Raw genomic sequence first — 25748 nt, 5'->3', positions numbered from 1 at the left:
GTTCTTGTCTCTGTGGTAGTGTTGTCTTGCTCTTATTTCCTTTGATAGGAGCCATGGGTTTCACTAATTACAACACAGACCAATTCAGTATGACGCAGCACAATAACTAACTCAGCAGGGACTATCCACAGACTGTGATTGCTCACTTGTGTGAACGAAATTATGTGTGTGTGTCTATCTAGCTGTGTGTGGCTACACTAAACATCAAAACTGCTTATCTGTAGTGGCTTTTTCCACACTGTTTGTTCCTGTCATAAATACTAGTACTGGAAAATTATAATCCTTGAAGCTCTGTTGTGTCAAACTGGTTTTAGGCAAATCACCAATTTAGACAGTATAAGTAAAGCATACACACTGTAGTGAGAATCTCCTTTGCTTTTTCTAGCAGACCAGCGTCTTGTTATCAAGGGCGACACCCTATTATTAATGCTTTGTTTTATATCTAAAACCTCAAATTTGCAGAAGAGCTGAAAAAGTTGATCAAAAGCAACTTTTTAAGCACCAGAATGATTGTTTTTACTGCAACCATCACAGCATCTGTCAATGTGCCATAAAAAGTCTGCCTGGAAGAGTGGATATTTTTTGACATAACATAGTCACCCCTTCTGCTCTGTGAAATGGTGTGTTCCCAGGATCAAATGGACACACCATTAACAGCATAACCAATACCATTAAATGGCAAGAGGTTTTATCCAAAGTGCTTGTGGTGGCGTGGGCACACATCCTATATTTTTAGCTTAATATCTCAGTGGTATTCAATCTCTTAATGTTTGTGCTCTGCCCATTGAGGTAGATAATAATCAAGATAACCAGATTACAAATTCCCCTAAACTTGGTTATGGCTGTCGTCTTTGCTTTGGCCCTTCCTCTCTGCAGTCCCATGCCTCTCCCTGCATCTCCTCTTCCTCTCTGGACCTTTGTGGATATTCTTGCTATTGGTGGGCAGTGCTCTGATCCTGCCACCCTCCCTGTGTGGATCTGCGGCTGTCTGTTGCCTCTCCTGTCCAGTATGGACCCTGCCCCCTGACTGATTGGTGCAGCTCTCTGTTGCCCCAACTTCCTCCTGTGTGGACCTGCATTTTGATTGGTTCTTGTGCAGCTGTCTCTTGTGCTTGATCTAACCATGTGGCCCCGCCTACTGTAACATCACATGGTTCCGTCAAGCGCCAGGGACCGCCTAGCACACACCTACCTGCCTCTCCCAGCCAATCACACACCTTGGAGCAAAAACTGGGTCAAACATTTAACCTTGTTTGCATTTATCTGTAGGGCTTGTAATATGTGAGTATGACTGTGGTTGAAATAAATGAGTCATAAACTGACATTTGACATTAAAATACAATCAGGGCTGACTATCAACACCTACTAGTTTTCTCTTGCTTATCTCATTGTGATGCCCTGTGGAGTTTTCTTGTAAACCAACACAATTCAAGTGGGTGTTTATTTCCAAGTATTATCTGTTTGTATGTAGCTTTCAATTTATTCTCGGTCTTTTTCTTCTTTTTGTCTTTTATTGTTTTGCCTGCTCCAAAACTTAATTGGTCAGTAGGTCTGAACTAAATTGCCAGTGTGCACCCATGTGTACTCGTGATACTGTGCACTTGCACAACACAAACCAGAAGTAGACACATTTTTAAATAAAATCTTTATGGTGACACTCCGGCTCAAAAACTCCACAGGGTACATTTAAGTGAATTGAGAAACATCCACATTTCGCAGTTCACCTTGATTGCAAAACTGCAAGCATAAATTTGAACTCTAAAATTGCATTTAAACAGATGCTCCTACTTTTGTCATTGTGCTCTGGAAACATCTCCTTGTAATGCTTCAAAGCACATTACAATGAATGCTTGTTTTCTTCACATTTAGATTCTCCGATCGCATGTCAGTGTTTCAGTGGTTAGCATGGCTTATTGTGCATTCATGTGCTCCTTAGATAGCCCCATTTTCCTCTGGTTTTTGTTTGTTCTGCCAGCTTTGATGTGTTTCTATGATTTTGGGTTGGAATGTGGAAACAAAACTGATGCTGCAGACAAGATTTTTTTTGTCTCTCAGTATGTAGAAACAACACTGGTTTCTCTTTCCAGTACACAACTCAAGTTGAGTAGAAAAGAACTAGTCCCTTTTTCCAGCTTATCCAGCTCTCTCTTAAGTTGGATAGCAGCAAGTATTTACAACCTTATTAAAAATTTAATGCAAGATAAAAAAACATATATAATACTTGAATTTTTACCATTAAACTTTCTCGACTGCCATCAGCCAGATATGTACTTTATCTGATATGTATTTGTGTGTGCGCTCTACAACAAAAGTATCTCAGACTTTACATGTTCTGTCTCTAACTTGAGGAGGACGTCCATGTGAAGTTTTCCCAATTATTCCAATTATTCCAAAGCCACATGATTGCACAAATATTCCATCACCTCTCTAGCCCTACACACCTCTCACCCGTGTGTCTGCTAAGAAAAATTCAGCCATTACTATTATTAAGATGATAAAAACCCACCTTCCGGTCTTTGCTTAATTCCCCTTTATTATTCTCTTTCCCTTTCATCCGAACTTTCCCTTGCTCTTTGCTCTCTGTCAGCTTACCCAACTTAACCAACAAGGTTAGAGACAGCCCAGAGACAATATTGCAAAATATTTTTTCCATTGAAAGAAGCTAGCCATGTCTCTCAAAAGATAGACATCACTTGAAGGGCACTGATCATTTGCAGAAAAAAGAAAAGAAAACCTTCAATAGGTGGTCTTAGTTGTTTAACAATGAGCAAATGAGTCATGAAAACAGACTGGAGGCAGCGAATACTTTGTGCCAATGCAAGAATGAAGAGTAGTAAAATGAAGGAAAGATTACATTGACAGAGAGCAGATGGATAAACAAAGAGAGAACAGGAGGAAGAAAAAAAGATAATGATAACGGCGTGAACTATAATGAGAGTACAGTATGTGATGCATGAACGCACGTGCTGCATGATGCAAACCGGGTCTATTCTACAGGCACTCGCAGTCATAAATAATATCTGCTCATATTATATCTAAATAACAGAAGTGGTCTCTGGCTCACCTTGTTAAACAAAAACATCCGGGGTTAAACCACATTTACCTACAAGGTGATTCCATAAACCCACCTGGATATCTGTTCGTTAACTTGATTTACAGCAGCGGCCATGCAGAATTACTGCTCCCTGAATCAGCCCCGTGCCTGCTTGCAGTACAGAGCTGTAGCAGCAACTGCAGCCTGCTGTTTTAAGTAGATGGACTAGTTTTGTTTTGGTGTTGCTCATTCTGACTGAATTGTGACCGTCCTAGAATTTTACCAACAATGAAACTTCTCAGGAAACAGTTCAACCAGATAGCCTGGGAGAAGAATAACAAAAAATATTGATTTTCTTTTTGTTTTTCTAAATATAAAATTATGTAAATGATTATATAAATGGGATTATGTTTACATAAGTTTGAAGTCTTGTGTCCATGGTGTCTTATTTGAACTTTTTTCCTCTTTTTTCCTCCCTTTGTGCCTATTCGCTATTGCCATAATTTACCTCCTTTTTTCCATCCCTTCTCTTCCTAGCTGTTTTTTCTTCTGTCTTCCTCTTCATTGTTATTCCTAGTTACATTTTTTTTCTTCTTTTCTACCCTAAATTCTGATCCGCAGGTCAGGAGGACTATCGCAGCCGTCTGAGTGGGGAATGTTTCCAGGACCTGGTATGTCCAGAGAAGTGTCGCTGTGAAGGCACAGTGGTTGACTGCTCCAATCTCAAGTTGACCCGAATACCGCCACACATCCCTGAACACACCGCAGACCTGTAAGTCAGCTGGCCTTACTGTTTTATATAGATATACATATATGTGCAAGCTCTTCAAAAAGCTGAAACAGTAAAACAAAACGCGTACCACAAAATCTCAAAGAAGCTTTTCATGTTTTTAGAAGCATATGCACGGACTAAAACACCCACTTATACATATGGCAATCGTGTGCCATGAAATAGTAGTAATGTTTTTAAGGCCTGTGTAGATGGAAAGACAAAAACTCACATATGCATGTCCTTTTTGTCTCTCTCTGCTTCTCTCTATCATGAATGTCACTTGATTTTTAGCAGTCTTTTCCATCTCCCTCCAAGTCCCAAAGGAGCCATCATCATGTCTGGTGAAGGGTCTCACACTAGAATACTGAATAGTCCCATTGATCATTCACTTTCTGGCTTAAAAATGAGTAACAGATAACGCTACAGGAATACTGTAATATCTGTATGATTTCATGTGGGTTTTAAAACACAGACAAAAACATTTACAACAGTTAGACTGTTAATCTGTAATAATTACCAGAAAGGTGTTTTTTTTTTTTAAAGCAATTCCTAATGACAGGTTCTTATTAGTAAAGGTGTTTTTTTTTTCACTTTTTGAATTAAATAACACATTTCAAGACATCACGATCTGCTTTTGGAACGTGGTCCAAATCTACCTTGATTCATGCATGGTTTTTCAATATGCCACCATGTAGAGCAGGGTGATATCACCAAAAATATTTATCACGTTATACATTTGAAAATTTGCGATAACGATATAACTGACGATATAATTGACACTAGACAAAATACTTCACAACTCCACAACTTTATTAGTGCAAAAAAACCCAAAAAAATTATCAATGTATTTTCACTTAAACAAGCAGCTGTTTTTTATGTGCATTAAAGATATATAAAAATTTAACAGTGCAAATGCAAATTCCTCGCTGACAGTTTAACCAAAAGGCATTTCCAGTGGAAATTGGCCGACATATCCTCAGCATAACCATGTATAATATCCACAAAACTTAAAAAGAGGTTATACACACACAATACGGTAATACAGGGTGGGCCATTTATATGGATACACCATAATAACCTGGGAATGGTTGGTGATATTAAAGTCCTGTTTGTGGCACATTAGTATATGTGAGGGGCAAACTCCTCAAGATGGGTGGTGACCATGGTGGCCATTTAGAAGTCGGCCATCTTGGATATAACTTTTGTTTTTTCAATAGGAAGAGGGCCATGTGACACATCAAACTTATTGGTAATGTCACAAGAACAACAATGGTGTGCTTGGTTTCAACGTAACTTTATTCTTTCATGAGTTATTTACACGTTTCTGACCACTTATAAAATGTGTTCAATGTGCTGCCCATTGTGTTGGATTGTCAATGCAACCCTCTTCTCCCACTCTTCACACACTGATAGCAACACCGCAGGAGAAATGCCAGCACAGGGATCCAGTATCCGTAGTTTCAGGTGCTGCACATCTCACATCTTCACACCATAGACAATTGCCTTCAGATGACCCCAAAGATAAAAGTCTAAGGGGGTCAGATCGGGAGACCTTGGGGGCCTTTCAACTGGCCCACGATGACCAATCCACTTTCCAGGAAACTGTTCATCTAGGAATGCTCGGACCTGGCACCCATAATGTGGTGGTGCACCATCTTGCTGGAAAAACTCAGGGAACGTGCCAGCTTCAGTGCATAGAGGGAAACACATCATCATCTAGCAATTTCAAGCACTGCGCATGCGCGTTTTACCCATATTCTATTGCGATATTTCATTTTCTTATTGTTGCCGAACATTATACCGGGATTACCATGAACGGTATGATATGGCCCAGCCCTACCACCATGTCCCAGTAGGCTATTACAGTATGAAAAGTACGGCTAGCTTAATGGAAAAAAAGAACTTGGATCAGCATATCATTATATTTTTCACTAACCAGGAAAAAAAAGGAAACATTTGCTTCAACCTACTCCCGATTTTTTTTAAAAAAGGAAAAAAAGTGATGATATGAAGGTTGTATGCTTGCACTATCTCTTCAGAGAGAAAGGTTAAGTAATTTAATAGAGATTGTCAGGGAAAAAATAGCAAAATTAACATAAAACATAATGATGTGATTTGAAAAAACCCCCACTGCTTTTAAGCGATAAAATACATGCCAATCTTTGACTTTTGATTCAGAACACGAGAAAAAAGTGTTGTGCTAAAAACAGCTCATTTTACTTTCAGCACCTTGACTAATCTTAATCACACATTCAGTAAGTTAAGGAAAGAGGAAATTGGAATCCAGACAGAAAAAAAAGTTTTACCTAATAATGCTAAATCACCTGCAGCTTTAAAATGCAGGAGAAGGATGGAGAGCTTCTGCTATGGTTATCAGTGAGATAGTAATGTAGAAAAGCTTCAGGGGATGGGGATACTACAGCATTAAGGCACACACAGGATGGTTGTCACAGTATTACTTATGGAGGTTAGTTGTATGATGGTGAATTCAGCCACAGCTGCCACTTTAGATAACTAATAATGCCAGCACTACACAGACCATTAGCCCCCAATTTATCTGTCTCTCTTTCTCTCTTTGGTTCTTTTTCTCACTGTGAACCTCGCCAATCCTCCCTCCTTTTCTCCCTATCCGTCCCCAGGGTACGTCATGTCAGAAATGTATACTTTGTCCTTTATGGTTGGTTAGAGGGCACATCAGAGTTTCTAGTATTTTCTACACCTTTTCTCTCTCTAGCCTTCCTTTTCCTTAAGAACACAACCACCCAGTATTTTCTGAAGGCCACAATCGTGAGCACACAGAAACAAACACACAAGCTGTCAGTTCATGGCCTGTAACCTGCCTTATCAGGGGAAATCAGGGGAGGCTGTGGTTCAGCTGAGGGCTTATATACTTTTTGCTCTCTTTGTCTCGTCTGTCTGTCTTTGGGACTCTTTCTGCTAGCCATAAAAATCATTGACATCGGCCTTGGGAGCATTTAATAAGAATGACATCAGTCTTATGAGAATTATAGGCACGTTATTAAATGTGCTGTACATTGTCAGGCCACATTGGGGCCAGATCAGATGATGAAGAGATCAGATGTGTTTTTGATACTGTCAAAATATGCAAATAAACGCAGCAATAAAAGAGGCATCATTCTCCTACCATCAGAACCTACTTCAGGCTTTTCAGTGTATTATTTCAGTCTGTGTTTATCCAGGCCAATCCATCTTTGAACCCCCTCATATCTCGTTACAAATTGTCCCCTTGAGCTGAACTTTCACTTTCTTTCGTGGATTTTTCTTGCTCTGCTGCTTTCACACATACACGTACACAAAGTGCATCCTTTTAGCAGCGCCCTTTTAGTACAAATTACCTCAATAAACCAGATGTCTAGCTTCCTATCTCTCAAACTGTTTTCTCTTGGCTTAGGGCAGTGTGGCTATTGATGACTACATATAAAAGATTCATTGCTCTTCTCTTCTCTTCTGATTTTCTTTTTTCATCCCTGTGTTGTTTTGTGTTGCATCATATTTGCAAAGTCTCTGAAGTCCTCTCAACTTACATGTGGCCATCCCACCCTTATTTTCTGCCTGTTTTTTCTCTGTGTATGTAGAAATTCACTTGTGTGCACTAAAGCAGTTTGTTTCATGAAAGAATAAAAATCTAACTCCCTTTCTCCATCTTCCTCTCTGTAGGCGGTTAAACGACAATGAGATTGCTGTCCTGGAGGCTACAGGGATTTTTAAGAAGCTGCCAAATTTGAGAAAAATGTAAGTGTATGTATATATATATATATATATATATATATATATATATATATATATATATATATATATATATATAATTATTATTATTATTATTATTATTAATTTTAATTATTTTTTTTTTTTTAAAGAGGCACTTCCATTATATGATTCAAAGGTTTTAATATTTAATTTAATATATTTAATATTGTATTATGTATAAGTCCAGTAATGTCTTACTCCTCTAAAAATTATGTAAAGTGGACCTGGCATAGAAAATGGAGGTATTATTTATCTGAAGAGAATACAATAGGCTTTGGCTTTCTTTTTTTACTCTTTATTTTGATAATAAGTGATGAGATTGATTCCATATTCATGACAGAAATAAGCAGGTGTTATAAAGAAAGAGAATGAAACTGGAAGCCAAAAGTAAAACTGAAGAGAAAAATGAAAGAAGAAAAAAGAAAAAAGGAAAAGAGGAAAGTAAAATAGTAGAGATACCGGAAGAAGATCGACTGAGCACAGGCAAGAGGATGGGAGGAACACAGAGATGGAGAAAAGGGAAGGGTGGATTGGAAGTATGCAGGAAGCAAATATGAAATGGAAATAGAAGATGGGCCTTCGTTCAGATTTACAGTCAGTTCTTATCTACAAACTACTCTAGGTTTGTGCTCGTGTGTGTGTGTGTGTGTGTGTGTGTGTGTGTGTGTGTGTGTGTGTGTGTGTGTGTGTGTGTGTGTGTTAGGGAGAGATAGAGAAAGACAGAGCAGAGACCAGAAGTTGATTTATTGGAGAGGAAATTGCTAACCATCTAGCAGTGTCACTGACAATATAGATTGGCGAGCTCTCATTTCCATTTTCCTTCTCTCAATTCCTTCCTCCTATCCTCCTTTCCTCGCTTCTCCTCACCTTACCTCACATTTTCTGTTATCCTTACATTTGCTATCACATTTTTTTGTTTTTATTTTACACGTTTTTTTAAACCTGTCTTTCCAGTCTCATCCTCCACCTTCTCTCATCTTCAGTAAACCCGATAATAGGAAACACAATTGACCTATGAATGAAGACTACAGTATGTGTGATAGCTATCATCCCCAATTATTGTCTTTGAGGCCAAGCACTCATCCTTTTCATTTCTTTTATTGTGTCCATGAAAGAGAGAAAGAAGCCATTTTTAACTGGTTTGTACCACTTTGTTCTTTTAGTTTTATTTGAACACGCTTGGTGTTTTTTATCAGATATAGTGATGGCAGGCTCTGTTATCTGAATATCTAATGTCTAAGAGAAGGATATTAAGATGAAAGAAAAGAAGGTTAACATTTATTAGTTGAAGGGACATGATTAATTACTGCAATTAAACTGGGAATGCTTTGCATGCATGTCTGTGTCTTCAAAATGCTGCGCACCTGCATTTCCATTATCTTGTTGCTGCTGTCGGTTGTGTTAGAAAAACATGCATGATGGCTCAAGCAAACATGTACAGGTAAAATATCTAAATACAAAAGTAAAAATGCTATGAATGTTGTGTGATCTCTCCTGCAGCAACCTGAGCAACAACAAACTGAAAGACATCCGTGAAGGGGCATTTGATGGAGCAGGTGGAGTTTTGGAGCTGCTGCTAACGGGGAACAAGCTGACCGGATTGCAGGGACGCATGTTCAGAGGCCTCAGTGGCCTGAAAACCCTGTAAGTATAGTTCACAGCAGTGTATATGTGTGTACTTGTTGTGTAATAAGACTTACGGAAATTTCATTTGAAAGTTAGAATAGGTTTAGGATAATGGAAGTGAAATTAATTGATTTTATGCTAGGATGTAGGCAAATAATTGAACACCACTGAACACAAGGGCCCATTCTACAGTTGCAGCCCAACCCATGTGAAAATAATCTATGCACAGCATGCTTGAACACAGTTTTTGTGTAAATGGCACCTGTTCTGAAAAAAATATGTAAACCTAATTGTTGAAAATGTGGTTCAAAAGTGTTATTTTGAGTTCAAGATCCCACTCAAATGACATTTTTTAAGGTCAGTCCTGTTTATTTTAAATTTGTCAAATCTTTTGAATCAATTATTCACTCTAATCAACGCAGCCCTGTTATTCATATTACCCTCAGAAGACAATATGAACGTTTTGGTTTTTTTTTTACTTTATTTATATAACTACATTTATTCTTGGCTTTTAAAGTCCATTATACTCCACTGCTTCATCTTTATCTCTAATGATATTTAAAAAGATTTGGTCTCTGAGAGCATGTCTAAAAAAAGGCTATTCTTATTTTATAAGATCAGTCAGTATATGTCTTTATTTATTTATTTCCTTTTTTTTCTTTGTATAACATCAGTACTAGCTTGTTGTCAAAGACTTAACAGAGTACAGTTTGTATTAGCACCTGACATAGTAGTGTGTTTTTCTTCCCCGGTCTAAAAAAGAAAGCATTGTTTACTCACTTACATTGAAATTAAGGCTAATGACAGCATATTGTTGTTCCTCCAATTTGGACACCCACTTTAAAGAGCCTAGTGTCCAATTAGGGGTTACAGGGTAGTGTATAAAATCACGAACTAATGTTGTCTGTGTATACTCAGTAATGACTAGCTAATCTTATCATGTATATATATGCTGCCTAATGACTCTCTAATGGTATCATGGCTGTCTCTGTATTATGTAAAGAGGGCTCCCTGCTCCAGTAATAGCCTTGCTAACTAGGTTAGCTTGTCCCAGAGATTGCTAATGCTAACTAACTCACTTAGCATGATCCCACATGACTGTATGTCAAAGGCTAATGTCATATTACAGAGTCTGCCACGGCTGTCCTATAGGGACTGGTTTAAATCCACTCCTTTCTCTTTTATCTTTTGTCCATGTCATTATAGGTTGTATTCGTTTATCTCGCTGGGCTGTCTCTTTTTATCCAGCCTTCCTTATTTTATTAGTACATTTTTTTAAAACTCAAAACTTCATATTAAGTAGGTTAGAAATGTGAAACGCTGGATTATTCTAAGCCTTGACTTTAATGTAGTTTGTGACATAGACAGTGAAAAAGAGCCAATAGTAAGTATTGTGTTTGCTTTCATTTATTAATCTATTGTATTTGTGTTTCCAGCATGCTACGGAGCAACCAGATCAGCTGTATTGACAACAGTACCTTTACAGGTCTGAGCTCCGTCCGTCTGCTGTCACTGTATGACAACAGGATCTCCAGCATCGCCCCGGGATCATTCTCCACCCTGCACTCCCTGTCCACCATGTAAGCCACATCCGTCACAATTTCTTCTCCTTTTTGTCGCTCATTTTCCTGTTTTGCTTTTTCATTTCCATCCCATCATTTATCCCATCTCTCACTTTGTGTCACTATCTGTTTGTGTCTGTCTTCCAATCAATCTCACTGCTTGTTTGTCTCTCACTATCTTCCTCTATCCCCTAATTTTTCATAGCCTTGCTGTGGGAGTTGTCTTCCAAGCAATACACACACATTCCCGCCCCAACGTTTGCACACATGTTGTTCTCTGGACACTATTCTCCTCACAGATGCTCTCCATCATTATCGACTAGATTGGTCTGAATCCCGGGGCATTTGTTATCAAAGCTAAATATTTTTCAGCATCTGCACACCCACACCCACATTGGCACACAAGACCAATTGCAAGCTTGCTGTTATCTTCCCAAAGATTCACAACTGCTACGACAAGACGTGAATTCGAGAATCGGTGTATTCGTTTATTCGTTTATCTGCTTTGTGCATGTTTTTTTCAAGCATGCTTTAATTTGTGTGATGCTGATTGGTGTTAAGTCTTTACACAGAACTGCAAATAATAACTCTAATCCAATAAAACTATGATAAGCACTAACCGTCCACCTACCATTTTTCTTAGGACAAAGAGACTGGGAAGCCTGAGAAGTGAATGAGTGTTTTTTCTTCAATCACTTGACCACCCATGTTGTAAATAATAGATTTTATCAGCTTAATAAAACATGAAAGGTTGATTCTTTTATTTTTTATTTTTATTTTATTTCATCCTCTCTGCTGTCTTTATTTCTCTCTGTGCTTCCTTCCCTTGTTCCACCTTTTGTTCTTGCTCTCTGTCCTGCTGTGTACCTGTCATCTCTGATTCAAGTTCCTGCCTGACTCTTTTGGGAACAACGATGGAAGACATGAAAGGGAAAATGTGGACACAGAGGATGAGGACAGATATATTTATTGTTGCATAAAGTCAGAGTCTCTCGGTGTTAATAATTATAAGATATCAAATTTCATTCATCCTTTGACACATTCATTCTTTGTTTCAGCGTCTTTTTCACTGGCTTTGTAGTAACACTTGATTTGTATTCAAACATCTGCTTGCTGTCTGGCATGAAAGAAAGATGGATAGTTTTTATTTCTAGACCCTCTGTTCATTCCCTCCTATCTTTCCTCGATTTCTCTCTCACTCCTGCTCTTTCGAATATCTGTCTCCATTCTTAGTGCTTCGTTTCCCTATAGAGTTTGTCCATGTAATTAAAAGATTAACACGCTGAAAGGGAAGGAAGGGATTTAGCTTAGGTTTAGTTGCCATGCAGTGAGGTCAATTCATTACAAGGAAATGAGTAAATAACTTGTCCCTATCTGTGGCAGCACCCCATTAATATTATAGCACATATAGCAGCATTTAGGTTTATTAGTTTAGCAGAGGACAACGTGAACAGCAATGTGACACTTGCACATCTTTAGACACAACATGGGGACTTTCCACTATACCAATGGTTATACTTCACAGAACTGTTTCCTTAAATTTTCTCAGGTACACCACCTTCTGTAACAGCATCCTTAAATCTCTTTTTCTGTGTAGCTCACTGTTGATATTTCTGAAAGACATTGCTGAACGTTGTTGAATCTAAATCACTGGCAGCGAGCTGAGAAGAAGATGCCAGGGGCCAAAACAAAATCAGACAGCAACATTGTCAAGCTTCATCTGTTACAAAGTTGCCCACAAATATTAGATGAGTGCCAGGATTTGTTCTTACCTTTAATGTTTGCATTCAACACATTGGTCACACATTTAAGAATGAACGTTTAACTATACTAATAATTGTAAAAAGCCACAACAAACCTACAACTTGAATGTGCCACAAGATTTTAGATGCCCAGAGCAGCTTTGGTTTAGGGATGCTGCCTGTCTCGTATGTGTTGCTAACGCGTCCTTTCCACCCTTTTCAGTTTAAATATGGCTCAGCATAAATATTACATGAACTGTGTTACAAAAGCAACAAAATGCAGAGAGAGGTGGTGATCAAAAATGAATAAAATGAGCAGATAACCTTTTCTCTTTTCTTTCTCTTTTTCCCTGTTTCTCAATCTGCTACTTTTTCCTTTTCTCTCTCCATCTCCCCTGTTCTTTGCAAAATGAATAAAAACAGCCGATAACCTTTCCTCATTCCTTTCCCCTTCCCCTTTAGCCCGTGGCTTGCTTTGTCTTCTATCTAAATTTATTCAAATGTATCACTCACCAAAATACCATATAAAGCACTGCCATTATTATCCCTCTGAACGGCTTCCAAAATAAATTCAGAACAAAGTCTGTTTTGACCTCGTTGCTCTTCTCGCTGTCGTTTTGTTGTGCTGCTTGTATGTTACGGTCTAATTTGGGGTGTGCGAGTTGTCTGGATGCAAAGTCAAGGAAAATGTTTGTGATGATAAATACCTTATATTGTAAGAATGGATGTTATGTAACTTTGTGCGGTAGGATTTAAACTTACCCTGATTCATTTATTTCCTTCCTCCTCTCTCTTGCTCTCATCTGTCCTTTATTATTTCCTTAGTAATCTTCTGTCCAACCCATATGTGTGTGATTGTCACTTGGCCTGGCTGGGTCAATGGCTAAAGAAGACCAGGGTGGTGAGTGGAAATCCCCGCTGTCAGAAGCCAGCCTTCCTGAAGGAGATTCCTATCCAGGATGTGGCTACCCCAGACTTTACATGTGATGGTGAGACTTTCTATTTTCCATTCTTTGCCAATAAGCCAAGTATTTGTTTTTGTTTTAGTTAAGTAGAATTAAAACCACAGTTCTTGGTGTTTGGTTTGGTCGGCCACACAGGATGTTACAACTGATACACCAAACTGTGTGGAAAACAAAAAGGTCACAGCCTTAAACCTGAAATAAATGACATGTGTCAGTCAGCGGCTGTGTGTCCTGTGCAGATAAAAGGATGAGTGAAGCAACTGAAAGGTGAACTGAATGTGTCCTTGAATCGTACTAATAATAACTGAGGGGCTTCCTGACTTTCAAAACCCTACATAGGAAAATTGTTTATTCAGTAATAATGTCAAATATGTATTTGGGCAAGGAAAATAACAATAAAACACTTGTGTGTTGTGTAATGAGTCGTCCAATTTGTAGCGCTGTTCAAATCTTAACTTTAAATTTAATCCACTAAAAACAAAAAGTGAGAACACAGATGATCACATATACGTGGCACTTAATTAGCACTACATTCAAGGATTGTCCACAGCGTATCAACTGATGTCTGACCTCACTCCCCCTCGAGTCCTAATCACAGCACAGACTAAGCCTACTGCTACCAAAACGCATTGTTCTTTGCATCTATATTCACATCACAAAATCCTCAGATATGCACAAACCTTCTGGTTTGGATGGGAATAGATTTGGTTATAACATCAGTGATCCAGATTTAACAAAATTACCAGATACTCTGTCATTTCATGCCTTCGGTCTCACTTCAGTAGGGTATTGTGAGGACAGAACGATCAGTAACCACTGGCATACAGCAGCCTCAGATGACATCAGCTTGTGGTTGCTACAGTGACGTTGTTGTTACCACGACGATGCCTGCCTATAGCAACTTAGGCTGTCGGCTTGGCCGCCAACTTTGACGCCATATACAAAATGTGGTTTGGCTCTCGCGTTTATTACATTTGTCTTTATTTTCCCTTCTTTGCTTTCTGTGTAGCTTTTACACTTTAAACTTTTTTCGATCGCCCTTTTGCTCTCTATCTGGTAGTGCCTCTCTGTCCCTCCTCAGTTTTTTTTTTAAATTCATTACACTTTTCTAATTTCCTGTAGCTGTGCTGCAGCCATTTACTGAAAATGAGTTTGGAAAGTCGTTAGCTGGATTGGTTCAAGTAAGGAAACTCTAAGATGTTATCAGATCTTGATATTCATTGTTGCATCTTGCACACACACACACGCACGGACGCACACACACACACACACACACACACACACACACAAAGCTACATCAACATTCACTGAGCTGCACAAACATGAATTCATGTCCTCGTATCCTTGCAATTGTCAAAATGTATCTCAATTCATTCTAAAGTGGCAGCTCTACTAGAACTCGTTCATGCAAAATGGTAATTAACTGTTAAAATGTAGAATTTGATTAAATGACATCTCTTTATTGCATTTTAGGTTGAGATAGTCAAAATCTTGGATCTAGATCATTACCAGCTTCAAGTGAGTTGTTCTTTGGCTCAAGGCCAATCAGCTCACAGAGGTTTGAAGGCATCCTCCCTGCCTGCCAGGTGTCCGTACTATTAAGCATAACCTCTTGGTGATGCTAAAACGTTACACTTGAAAGTGTAATTCTCAAAGCGGTTCACAGAAGACCAGAAACAAAGGGGCACGCATACTTACACACGAGCACGCCGTGAACCAAGGTCCCATGTCCAGTCTATTTATAGTTGAGTAAAATGGCTGTTAAGGTGTCCAGAGGGAGCCGGGGGAAAGGTAAAGTTAATTGAATTTGTGAGAAGATATTTAGCGCACATTTAGATGTTAGTTCAATCAGCCAACTGTAGAGTGAGTCAGCCCACGGCTACACCTCCCCGTGGACTCACAAGGTACACACATCAGATTAGACACGCAGATACACATGCATGCACTGCTCTACTCACTGGCACGTAAGCGCCCATTTACTTGACATTTAGACATTAGCGCAATTAGAACACTACAAAGTGAATGGGAAAATGGCCATAGGACAGGGGGAGGCAGCTATTTAGGAAACTAAATGTGCAGCAAAATCAGGATGTAGATGCACAAGCATTTAAATCAGCATTGAATTCATTCAATCAGCAGCAAACTGTACATGCGTGTAAACTAGGCCTTTCTTTTTACTGTTCCTACTGCTCTCTCCAGTACTCAAGCACACACACATATTGAGATTGCAAGTTGTGTTGTGATTGGCTTTATGTCCGCTCCTCATTATCCTTTATTATGGTTTTAACTCGGCTTGTTTTACATTTGGGACCACAGTTCAACTATTTACATACTGCTTTGCTAGATAAAAGCTGTGAGCTTTACATGCCAGTCAAGGAAATGGGAGCATTTCAAGCCAAGAACAACACTCTGCTCTAGTTTCTGACCTTCCTTATCGCTTAATGGTAAAATTATTACAATCACTCAGATGTTTTTTTGTCCCTACTGTGTGTTATTGTGCCTGTGTGTGGAATGTTCGGAACTGAAACCTTACAACGTTTTGTGCTAAATACTTTGACAGCAAGGCTAAAAAGTGCCTCAAGAAATTTTGGGAAGTAACAAAATTCTTGAAGCTAAAAGAAAATGTAATTAAAAGGATTAAAAATTTAATGTGTGACTTTTTGCAGAAATAAAAATATAAAATTTTAATTGGAGAATATTCACATGCAAGTTAGTTAAAACTGACTATAGAGGTTTCAGCTTTCATTTTATTGCTGCAACTGCCTGTCATCCTTTCAACCCCCAAAACATCTGCTCAGTTTTGGGTTTTTTTGGTTTGTTGGTTTCCTGAATCATCTGAGGATTTTTAAAATCTCTGTGCCCCAGCTGCATGTGCTGAGCCATATGTTGAAATACATCCATATAGCTTTTAGCAATATCTGGTCTGAGTACTTCTAAAAAGCGCTGAGTTGATTTGAGCAAGTGTCTTACTTATTGTTCAAGCTGTATCTCTATCTGTCCCTTTTTCTCTCTTAGCTCTTTCTCTCTCCCTGTTTTGTCTTAACTTTTTTTCGAAAGCTGTTTTTTTCCTCCCTTTTCCTCTCTTTGTTGTTTTTTCTCTGCACCTCTATTTATCCATCTATCTCCTCCTCCTCCTCCTCCTCATGCTAATATCCTACTCTCTCTACTCCCCTCTCTCCAGGTGCTGAGGATAATGGTTGCCTTCCTGCGTCTGGTTGTCCTGACGTCTGCACGTGCTCAGACGGCGTGGTGCGATGCAGCAACAGAGGGCTGCACTCTCTGCCCAAGGGCATTCCCAAGGACACCACTGAGCTGTGAGACAGGCTTGCTTGCACTGTAACACACACACACATGCATACACAAGCTTCACTACATGAATGTGCATACTCAAACATTCAGAAACAGACATCAATTATAGCATGCATATACAGTCACAGAAAAAATTGTATGCCGTCAAATAGCATGCAAAAGTTCTATAAACACATATAGTCCCACTTTGCTGCAGTGCATTAGTGATGCTGCAGTTTGCTCTCCTGCTTCAGAAACTAGCATAGCAATTAGTGAATTACGCACATGCTCCTGCTTTCTTTCTTTTTGTGTCTTTAGGATTTTAGGTATACAGTAGACGTACTTGTGCTTGTATATAATTACATGCTGATGTTACAAATCTATGAAGCAACCCAGTTATTAAATCAAACTACCACTACACAGTAGGATCTTATATAGTTGAGAGGTATTATCATGATACCATCTTAAAAATTGCTTTATAACTAGTTTTAATGCTACAGTGTCAATTGCTTCAATACACATTTTTCTCTCATATCAAATTTCACCAGAGCAGTGACTATTTTTCATGCTGTTTCCTATAATAATTAGGTGAAATCAGAGTCATTAACCTCAATAAAATGTCCATTTAAAAAAATAAATAATCTTTTGTAGAAATAATGTAAAAAATATGAATAATTGTTTGTTTGCTTTATGATTAAATTGGTGCTTCAAGAGAATTGCTCTATATCTTTCATTAATTTCAAGCTATCAGGAATCCTTGTAATAAAGAGACATTCTTAATCATCAAAGATAAAACAAGGCTTAATGTTAATTATGATTAGGAAATTTAAAAAGAAGTAGGAACAAAGTAATGGTGAATTATTGCACACACGTACATGCTCACGCACAACCACAGAGGAACCCCTCTAGCTGTGAAATAGGCCTGCTCCACAGGGTCAATAGCAGTGATTAGGTATTGATCAGGCTGAAGAAGACACTCCATCATACTGTCCACATGACCTACTTATGACCTGAGAGAGACAAACAGAGACCAATGCATCATAAAATATGTGTATGCTTGTGTGTATACCTTTATTTTGTTTCTCACAATATTAGAAAGCAAGAAAGAAACGCCCGAATGTGAAAATTCTCTGTATGTCTAACACAGAACTTTGCTCATATAACATAATGTAACAGTTCCCCCTTTTTCTTCCCTTTAAACATAGTAAAAACACAGACATCATTAAGATGCAATCATAAAGCTCAGCAACCCAACACTATAACAGCATCACAGTCATTTAAATTTGACCATCTCCCCGTTCAAAGCACTACCCCACGTAAGCACTGCACCCCTTCTAGAGTGGCTGCTGCCTTTTTAATTCACTATGTGGAATTCCCCTTCTGATCACCTGCATTTGTGTCCTCCTCCAGGAAAGAGAAGTACACGTGAAGGTGTTCTAATGAACACGGATGCTATTAAATAAAGAATCTTTTAGTGTGGCCAAAAATTCCCTTTTTTATTTGCTACGTACCGGCACATGTTGGCTAATGTTCTCTCTCTAATAACACCCCAGGACATTACAGTACACGTCTTGACAGACTAGCCCTGGGAGACAAAAAACAAAACAAAAACAGATCATAAACACACACACAAAAAAAAACTGTCAAGCTCTCGACCTGATGTGGCAACTTCTGGCTTGGTTGTTGCAGATCCTCCCATTGAGAACTCTATTTATTTCTCTCAGTCTACATGAAGATTGGGTCAGTTTGACACAGATGCTAATGTGTGCTGTCTGTAGAAGCTTGTGGTCCATAGGGAAATCGCAAACATACATGTGCAAATGATCTGAAAGGAATGTCTGTGGAGTGGCCCAGAAGTGCACAGCCACACAACCTTGAACGTGTGATGTCCATTCATCCATTTCCTTAATTGCTTGTTCAATTCAGGGTCACGGAGACTTTGACAAAGACAGACAACCATTCATACTCACATTTACACCTACAGCCAGTCACCAAATAACCTAATGGGAGATAAATGGGAGGTGGTCAGTTTTAAATGAGTTCTTTTGTTTTCTTCACAGTCAAAGCTAGTGGATGCAAGAAGCTCCATTCCTGTTATGCTGGTTGTTATGCATCTCATTCATTCACTCTTCTTACCAACAGCACAAACTTATACCCTTCTCTTCTTGTCTGCTTTCTGTATCATTCCACACTGCTGATGAGACACAAGTTACTAATCCAAAACTTTTACTTGCTCCCTTGGCATCAATTCACCCCTCCACATGGCTGTATTTGTGTATGTAATAAATACTATATTAAGTATGCATTTTTTTCTTGCAGTTACTTGGAGGGTAATATGCTGACATCTGTGCCCAAGGAGCTGGCAAACCTGAAACAGCTGTCGCTGGTGTATGTACCTCTCACATAACCTTGAACAGAATGCACATATGCCACATCATTTTCCAGTTTACGAAACCAATATGGATGCATGCAGTATGTGTTTGTATGGGTCCCTCATGTAAGTTTCTGTCGACACAGGGACCTGAGCAACAACAGCATCAGTGCTTTGGCCCCATACACCTTTAACAACATGACTCAACTAGCCACACTGTAAGTTACCATGGCAACATATGTACCTATTGATGCATGCACCTGTACATGTGTACAGGTGCATGCACATGTACATATAATTTTTTTTTCTTTCCATACTTTTGTCTTCCTCCTAATTTCTCTTCGTCCTTGTTTTCATTTTCCAGTCTCTCGTTTAAGGTTTATCGCTTCTTCACCCCCCCCCCCCCCACCCCACACCCCCATCCACTCATCTCAGCCTCCTCTTGTATCTTCTTTTTCCTTTATTTCTATTCTAACATACACATACAATATGTTCTTTTTTGCCCCAATGCATTTTTCATATTTAAAATATTTTCCTTTTTAAAATGTTAAAATTTATCCTGTTGAAATGTTGGCTCTTCTTCCTGCTTTTATCCCATCTCCCTCTGTTTTTTTCTATTTTTTTTTTTTTTTTTACCTCTGCAGGAATTTTCACAAAGTTACATTAATTATTCTTTTAATTTATGGAATTAACTTTAGTTTTGCCTTTCTTTTTAAGCAAAGAATCTATAAACACAATGGCTATATATCAACTTATATTTCATAAAGTCACATTGATTCACGCCTCCAAGCTACGTCCTGCAACTACAGATTTCTACTCTCTGCGCCTAGATAGCACCAGATACAAATCCTGTGCACAGCTCAATCACACCTAGGGAAGATTTGAAGGTAGCGGCAGAGAGGCGTGTTTCACTTTCCACATCAGATTTTCCAGGATTCATTATTCTTGGCTGTTGGGATCTTTTCTCAATGGGTCCAGGCCACTGGTGAAACAGAGAAGATGAGGATTAAGCTTCTTGACAGTCAGTAATTATCATTAGGCATTGCTTCATTGAGCATTATGCTGAGGAATAATCTTGGCTACTACCTTGGCTGCTATTTTCGTGAATATACATCTCAGATAGTGTCTGTTTATTACATTAGGATCATTATTAGCCACCATGATATTGTGTTCAAATAATAGTAGCATCCTTAAGGGACGCTTCATTATCTGTCATTTGTTGCCAAACTTAAATTTGGATTCATTAGCAGTTTTAAAAGAAATTACATTTAACTGTGGTGTGGGAGTTTGACTTTCCAGACTCTTCTTTGACCTTTGCCTCTGGCAGGTGTTTTTATCTTTAACTATTTTTTTCTAATGTATTTGAAATGTGCCCCTGGTGTTAATTTTCACTGTCTAGCCTTCAGTGGCAAAAGGTTCTGTACCAAGTTTTTATAAAAACCAAACCTACTGTGTCATCTCTTGAATAATCTTTTCATATTTTGAAAAAACAAACAAACAAAAAACCCCAAAAAGCCTCCTGATGTAGAGTTAAATCGTGTGACCTTGTTTGTGTCCTTTGTCTTACAGAATCCTCAGTTATAACCAGATTCGCTGCATCCCTGTCCATGCCTTCGATGGGCTCAAGTCACTTCGCCTGCTGTGAGTAGCGAGCTTCATCTTTAAGTGCCGCAGTGGATTCAATATTCAACACTCCCCCTTGCCTGTTATATTACAGAGTTAAATCAAAGTTTAATCACTCCCCTGATTTCAGGCTGAGTGCCATATTAAGACCCACTTGCAAAATGAGTCACAGTCCACCCAATCATCTGTTGTTTCAGGGTACTAAAATAAGATAAAAGTCACACTCTCCCATTTCTTTAATACTCCCTTTCTATCTGAATTCTTTGCCTCTCGCCATGCGCTTCTCCCTCTCGCTCTCCTCTATCTATCCTCTCCTCCTTTTCTCTCTCTTCCGCCCAATGTTGTGTTTGATGAATCGACCTTCAGCCTCTGTTTCTCTCAGTCATCCATTTGGCTGTCCACCCTCTGTCTCACAAACCCACATGCGTGCCTACACACAGTGTGCATGTGACTATTGCTGTCTGACCAGCTTGCCTCACACATATGGAACGAGCTGCACACACACAAAAATATGAATATACTATCCAATCTGTGTATGCGGTGCACACAAGTGTAAACATCTACATAACGTACTTGTATAACAGCAAATCGTATTGATCCTTAAGTGTGGGGTTGCTTGAGTATCATAAATCAACATTTATTAGTGTCAGTTTTGCTGTGATACCTTAAGTTTATTAAGTAAGGATGACACTGGTGAATATTTTAAGCTTTCATCAGAGATAATGTTAAGCCCTATTCTCTGAATAAAGCCTATAAGAATCACTGAAGGTTGAAGCTGGTTATCCTCGAAAGCTTTGTTTAGTTATGTCAAGGCTCCTTGAAAACACCCGTTCACTATAGTGAGGTCTGAAGCTAAAGCTGTAAATGAAAAAAATCTCAGAATGTTTACGTAAAGGTCATTTTTTTATCGCCATTTAAAGGGTCAGTTTACTCAAATTACAACTTCTGACAATATGATAGTGATTAAAGTGTGATGTCAGAAAGCCAAGACAACAGCAGTCTTTCCAATAGTCTTTCCAGCAAAGTCTCACAACCACATCTGAATTCTGCAGGAGAAAAAGCCACAAAAAAGCCAAGAGAGGTGGCTTTTGTCGATGAAAAACTACACGGCCTCAACCAAGGCTGCTTTTCTCTTTTGCTTTGCTGAATAACTTTGGATTTCTGCGCGGCCCAAGTGGTCTTGCTGTGGTTAGAGTGGTAAAATGTTTTTTGTTTCATAATCTAAAATATTTAAACAATGGCAGTGTTGAGGTTCTTAATCTTGGTACAACTCTTGGCTCAAAATATACTTTCATTTTCATATGAGTTAGCTTTCAGTGGTGATTATTGTGAGCAAAACTTTAGCAAGAAAAAGAGTTTCACTGTCAGAGAATTCAGATTTGTTTTCAGCCATTTCTCTTTGTACTGGCGTTATCTCTTATGATGCTTTCACCTCCCAGAAGTTAGTGACCGCTTTTTTTTCTTCTTCTTCTTCTTCTTTTTTTTTTTGCTTTCTTGCTTTCATTTTACTTGATGTTACCGTCGGGACTGATCCCTCTCTGCCCCCGCATAGCAACTGGTTGCCAGGCAGTCATCACTGTCACTTCCTCATTACCCACAACCCCCCTTGGGCTAGTCATAGACGGGGGCTGTGAGACCACCATACATTGCTACACAAACGCACACAGAGATGCACATAAACATTTAAAGGCATTAAGCAGCGATAACACACACACACACGCACGCACACACACACACAAAAATCAAGTACACATACATACACATGCACAGTTTTTCCAATACTGCTGGTTTGATAGCTGTCCCCTGCTACAGCCCTTCACTCTAATGGAATGTGAACTTCTATCCAGCAGGCAGCACACTCCAATGGATAGACACACAAAGGACACACACACGCACACTCTGAAGTCTTTAAGCCCTCAGAGACAAAAAGTTTCAGACACACATCTACAGACACGAACACATACATGCAAACCCAGTGGTACATAACAAAAATGCACACATCAACACTAATACGCTTCTCGACCTGCAGTTTTCTACTGTGACACACATGATCGCTCGCACACCACCGTCTGCGAGATGACCGTATGAGACAGTTTATATTCCATTCAGAGACCCGAACAAGCTTTATTGCACAACAATGAAAAAAGGCTTTCTGTTTATTTTGTGTTATTCTTTCATAAATATTTTATTTATTTTCCATTATAGAAGGGTATGATGGTGTGTCTGCTACTGAGGAACCACAAATAAATTTGAATAATTTAGCATGCAGCTATAAGGGTTAGACTGGTGTATTAGCTTGCTCCAAAGTGAGTATTAGGCAACTGGGCAGTCACTTTCATTTAGCTCTGATATGATGGATGTGACGCAATAGGTTTTCCTTGGATATAATCCTTTTTAACATTGGTCAATAGCCCCTTGCCAGCTATGGTTAAACCTTAGCTGCACATTTAAGATACAAATCTAATTATTAAACCACAAGGTTAAAACTAATAGCTGTGTATAGTGTATGCACACTCAGTGGGCACTATGTTCGGTACACCTTGTTTGGGTTTTGCTCAATTAGTAAGAGGAGCAAAGTGTGCCAAGAAATTAACCTCTACTATTACACCGTACTAGTTTATCTACTAGTCAAAAGGTCAGTGGTTTGATCCCTGGCTCCACAAATCTTCTTCTAATTCTAATGTTGTTGCCATGGTTTTGGCTGATGTTTGATGCTAAATATTTGATTTAACAGGTAGTTGTTGTACCTAACAAATTGTACAGTGAGCCAATTATCATATATAGTTAGAACTCTATGCAGAAATATTTAATCAAGAGTCATATGTAATGCATATGTTTGGATTTTTTTCATCCCACAGAGTTCATTGTACCCTACCCTACCTTTCAGTCAATGGACACAGTGAGGGTCTGTAGAATGTCAACGTCCTTTTGTCTCAAGGCACCAAAATAGGAAAATATAAGAGACCCCAGCAAAGGTCCTGAGGTTATCTACAGAGTTAGATCACCACGCCTCATAAAGGCTCTCTACTGTGTATGACCTCTTGAAATTGTACCATATGAAGGGAGACCAACTAAAAACAAAAAGCATTTACTGAAGCAGTACTCACAAAATCATGTTGTGGTGCAAGTGGATAAGGACGTAACAGTGGACCGAGGTCAAAAGCTCTTTCACTTTTCCTCCCTTGCTACAAAAGAATGATTAAGAAACACAGAGTACCTAATTAAATTAATTAACTACAGAATAACAGTAACAGTAGGTCAAAATCTTCCTTTTTAAATGCGTAACAAGGTCGCTGGTATGATTAATATTTATATGCTCCTGTTTTGCTCTCTGCTTCTCTCCTCCAGGACTCTTCATGGTAATGACCTTTCAACTATTCCGGAGGGAGCTTTCAACCACCTCAGCTCTCTTTCCCACCTGTAAGTACAGCTTTGGTCTGTACTGCATCTGCACTTCTACATATGTGTATCCACAGAGTAAATGTGTATTGGTTTATGCTTTTAACTTTGTTTAGGGCTCTTGGTGCCAATCCATTGTACTGTAACTGTGATCTGCGCTGGCTCTCTCAGTGGGTCAAGGCTGGCTTTAAAGAGCCTGGTAAGAAATCACAGTCAATATGCTTGCATTTGTTCAACCAAAAACGTGTGTTCACCAACATCTAATGCTGCATATAAGAAAAATACTGAATATCTTTTGACTTAAAATTGGTATTTAAGGCATTGCTCGCTGTACTGGACCTCCTGACATGGCTGACAGACTGCTGCTCACCACACCATTAAACAGATTTCAGTGCAAAGGTAAGTACACATATTTTCATAGTACTAAGTGCAATATATTGTTTTACCACTCATGTAATCCCTGGATTTAGACTAGATTGGGCTGTTATTATATTTACAGACTCAAGTGTGTTTATTTCATTGTAGCTTTTGTTTGCAGTTTACTTTCTTCCCATTAAAACTACTGAGTTTTAGTTTTAGGCCATTTGGGAGAAAACATTATGACTTTAGCCTTGCCTTAGATTGAGTTTCACAGCTTTAGATGAGAATGGCAGCTCATGGTCAAAAATCAACAAGCTTATATGAAATGCAGATTATTTGTTTAGGCTGCTGAGGCTGTTTTTTTTTTCCTGTTAGCTGGGTGGTAAGAGTAGTGGCTTAAAGCCCAAACATATTCGTTTGACTGATCCATTTTGAGTTGCCAGACACTCAAGCCTTTAGCCTGTTGGATCAGCTCAGCCGGTAATACATCATGCTATATTAGAGGATTGACCATAGATATAAATGTATAAAATAAATCCCCTCTACCTCTTGGCTGGATTCTGTAAACTCATATAGAATCAGCAGACCTCTAACATCACCTCATCAAGGGCTTCTCTGCTATCAGACCAGACGGGAAAGGGTCACAAAACGGCCGGAGGCTGAGCACCAAAAATCAAACCCACGTGCAGGAAACCCAAGGCGGAGGCAGAGTCAAGGGTTTAACAAAGGTTTATTAACTAACACCAAAATGACGTTCACGTTAGTTCTTGATTTAAGGCTTGATATATGGGGCGTGAGGCTCTTGGCCAGGGGAGAGGGATAAGCAAGGGGACAGGTCCAAGAAAGCAACGGCAGCTGCTGGTGAATAGGTACGTATGTGCAGGTGAGAGATGGAAGCGTTGAGGGAGAGGTGGTGCGGGTCCAGGTGGGTTAGGTGGTGTTGGCAGCTGTCCTGAGTGGTGAAGGTCCCGAGGTGGTGTAAGGACAGGGGGGCAGGCAGGTGAGGCAAGGAGATGAGTCCGAGAGCTGGCGGGTTAACCAGATTTCCAAGATGAGTGGTTCGGTGTGATGGAGTGTTCCTGGAGTAACTAGAACACGAGATTACAAGGTTAGTAGAGCACGTGAGATTCATGAACATGAGGCGTGAGGCGTGGTTACCAACATAGGGTAGTTGACAAACTGGCGAGGAAGCAGTGTCAGCAAGCAGCTTAAATCTCCAACCTGATTGCCTCAATCAG

At 39.1% G+C, this 25748-nt stretch overlaps 1 protein-coding gene across 1 annotated transcript in view; it reads left to right on the top strand.

The window, feature by feature from the left end:
* Nucleotides 1-25748, top strand: part of slit3 (slit homolog 3) — a 247429-nt gene that overhangs the window by 194458 nt on the left and 27223 nt on the right. The window contains exons 14-25 of the mRNA XM_080900540.1: nucleotides 3656-3806; nucleotides 7485-7559; nucleotides 9075-9218; nucleotides 10637-10780; nucleotides 13330-13493; nucleotides 16651-16783; nucleotides 19077-19145; nucleotides 19275-19346; nucleotides 20698-20769; nucleotides 24100-24171; nucleotides 24267-24349; nucleotides 24469-24549. Coding sequence (XP_080756666.1) covers nucleotides 3656-3806; nucleotides 7485-7559; nucleotides 9075-9218; nucleotides 10637-10780; nucleotides 13330-13493; nucleotides 16651-16783; nucleotides 19077-19145; nucleotides 19275-19346; nucleotides 20698-20769; nucleotides 24100-24171; nucleotides 24267-24349; nucleotides 24469-24549 — 1260 coding nt within the window. The remainder of the gene's footprint in view (nucleotides 1-3655; nucleotides 3807-7484; nucleotides 7560-9074; nucleotides 9219-10636; nucleotides 10781-13329; nucleotides 13494-16650; nucleotides 16784-19076; nucleotides 19146-19274; nucleotides 19347-20697; nucleotides 20770-24099; nucleotides 24172-24266; nucleotides 24350-24468; nucleotides 24550-25748) is intronic.

This window comes from Rhamphochromis sp. 'chilingali' (assembly GCF_963969265.1).
Source record: "Rhamphochromis sp. 'chilingali' genome assembly, chromosome: 13".
Taxonomy (NCBI): domain Eukaryota; kingdom Metazoa; phylum Chordata; class Actinopteri; order Cichliformes; family Cichlidae; genus Rhamphochromis; species Rhamphochromis sp. 'chilingali'.
Note: the sequence above shows the minus strand (reverse complement) of the source record. Positions and strands in the feature narration are given on the sequence as shown.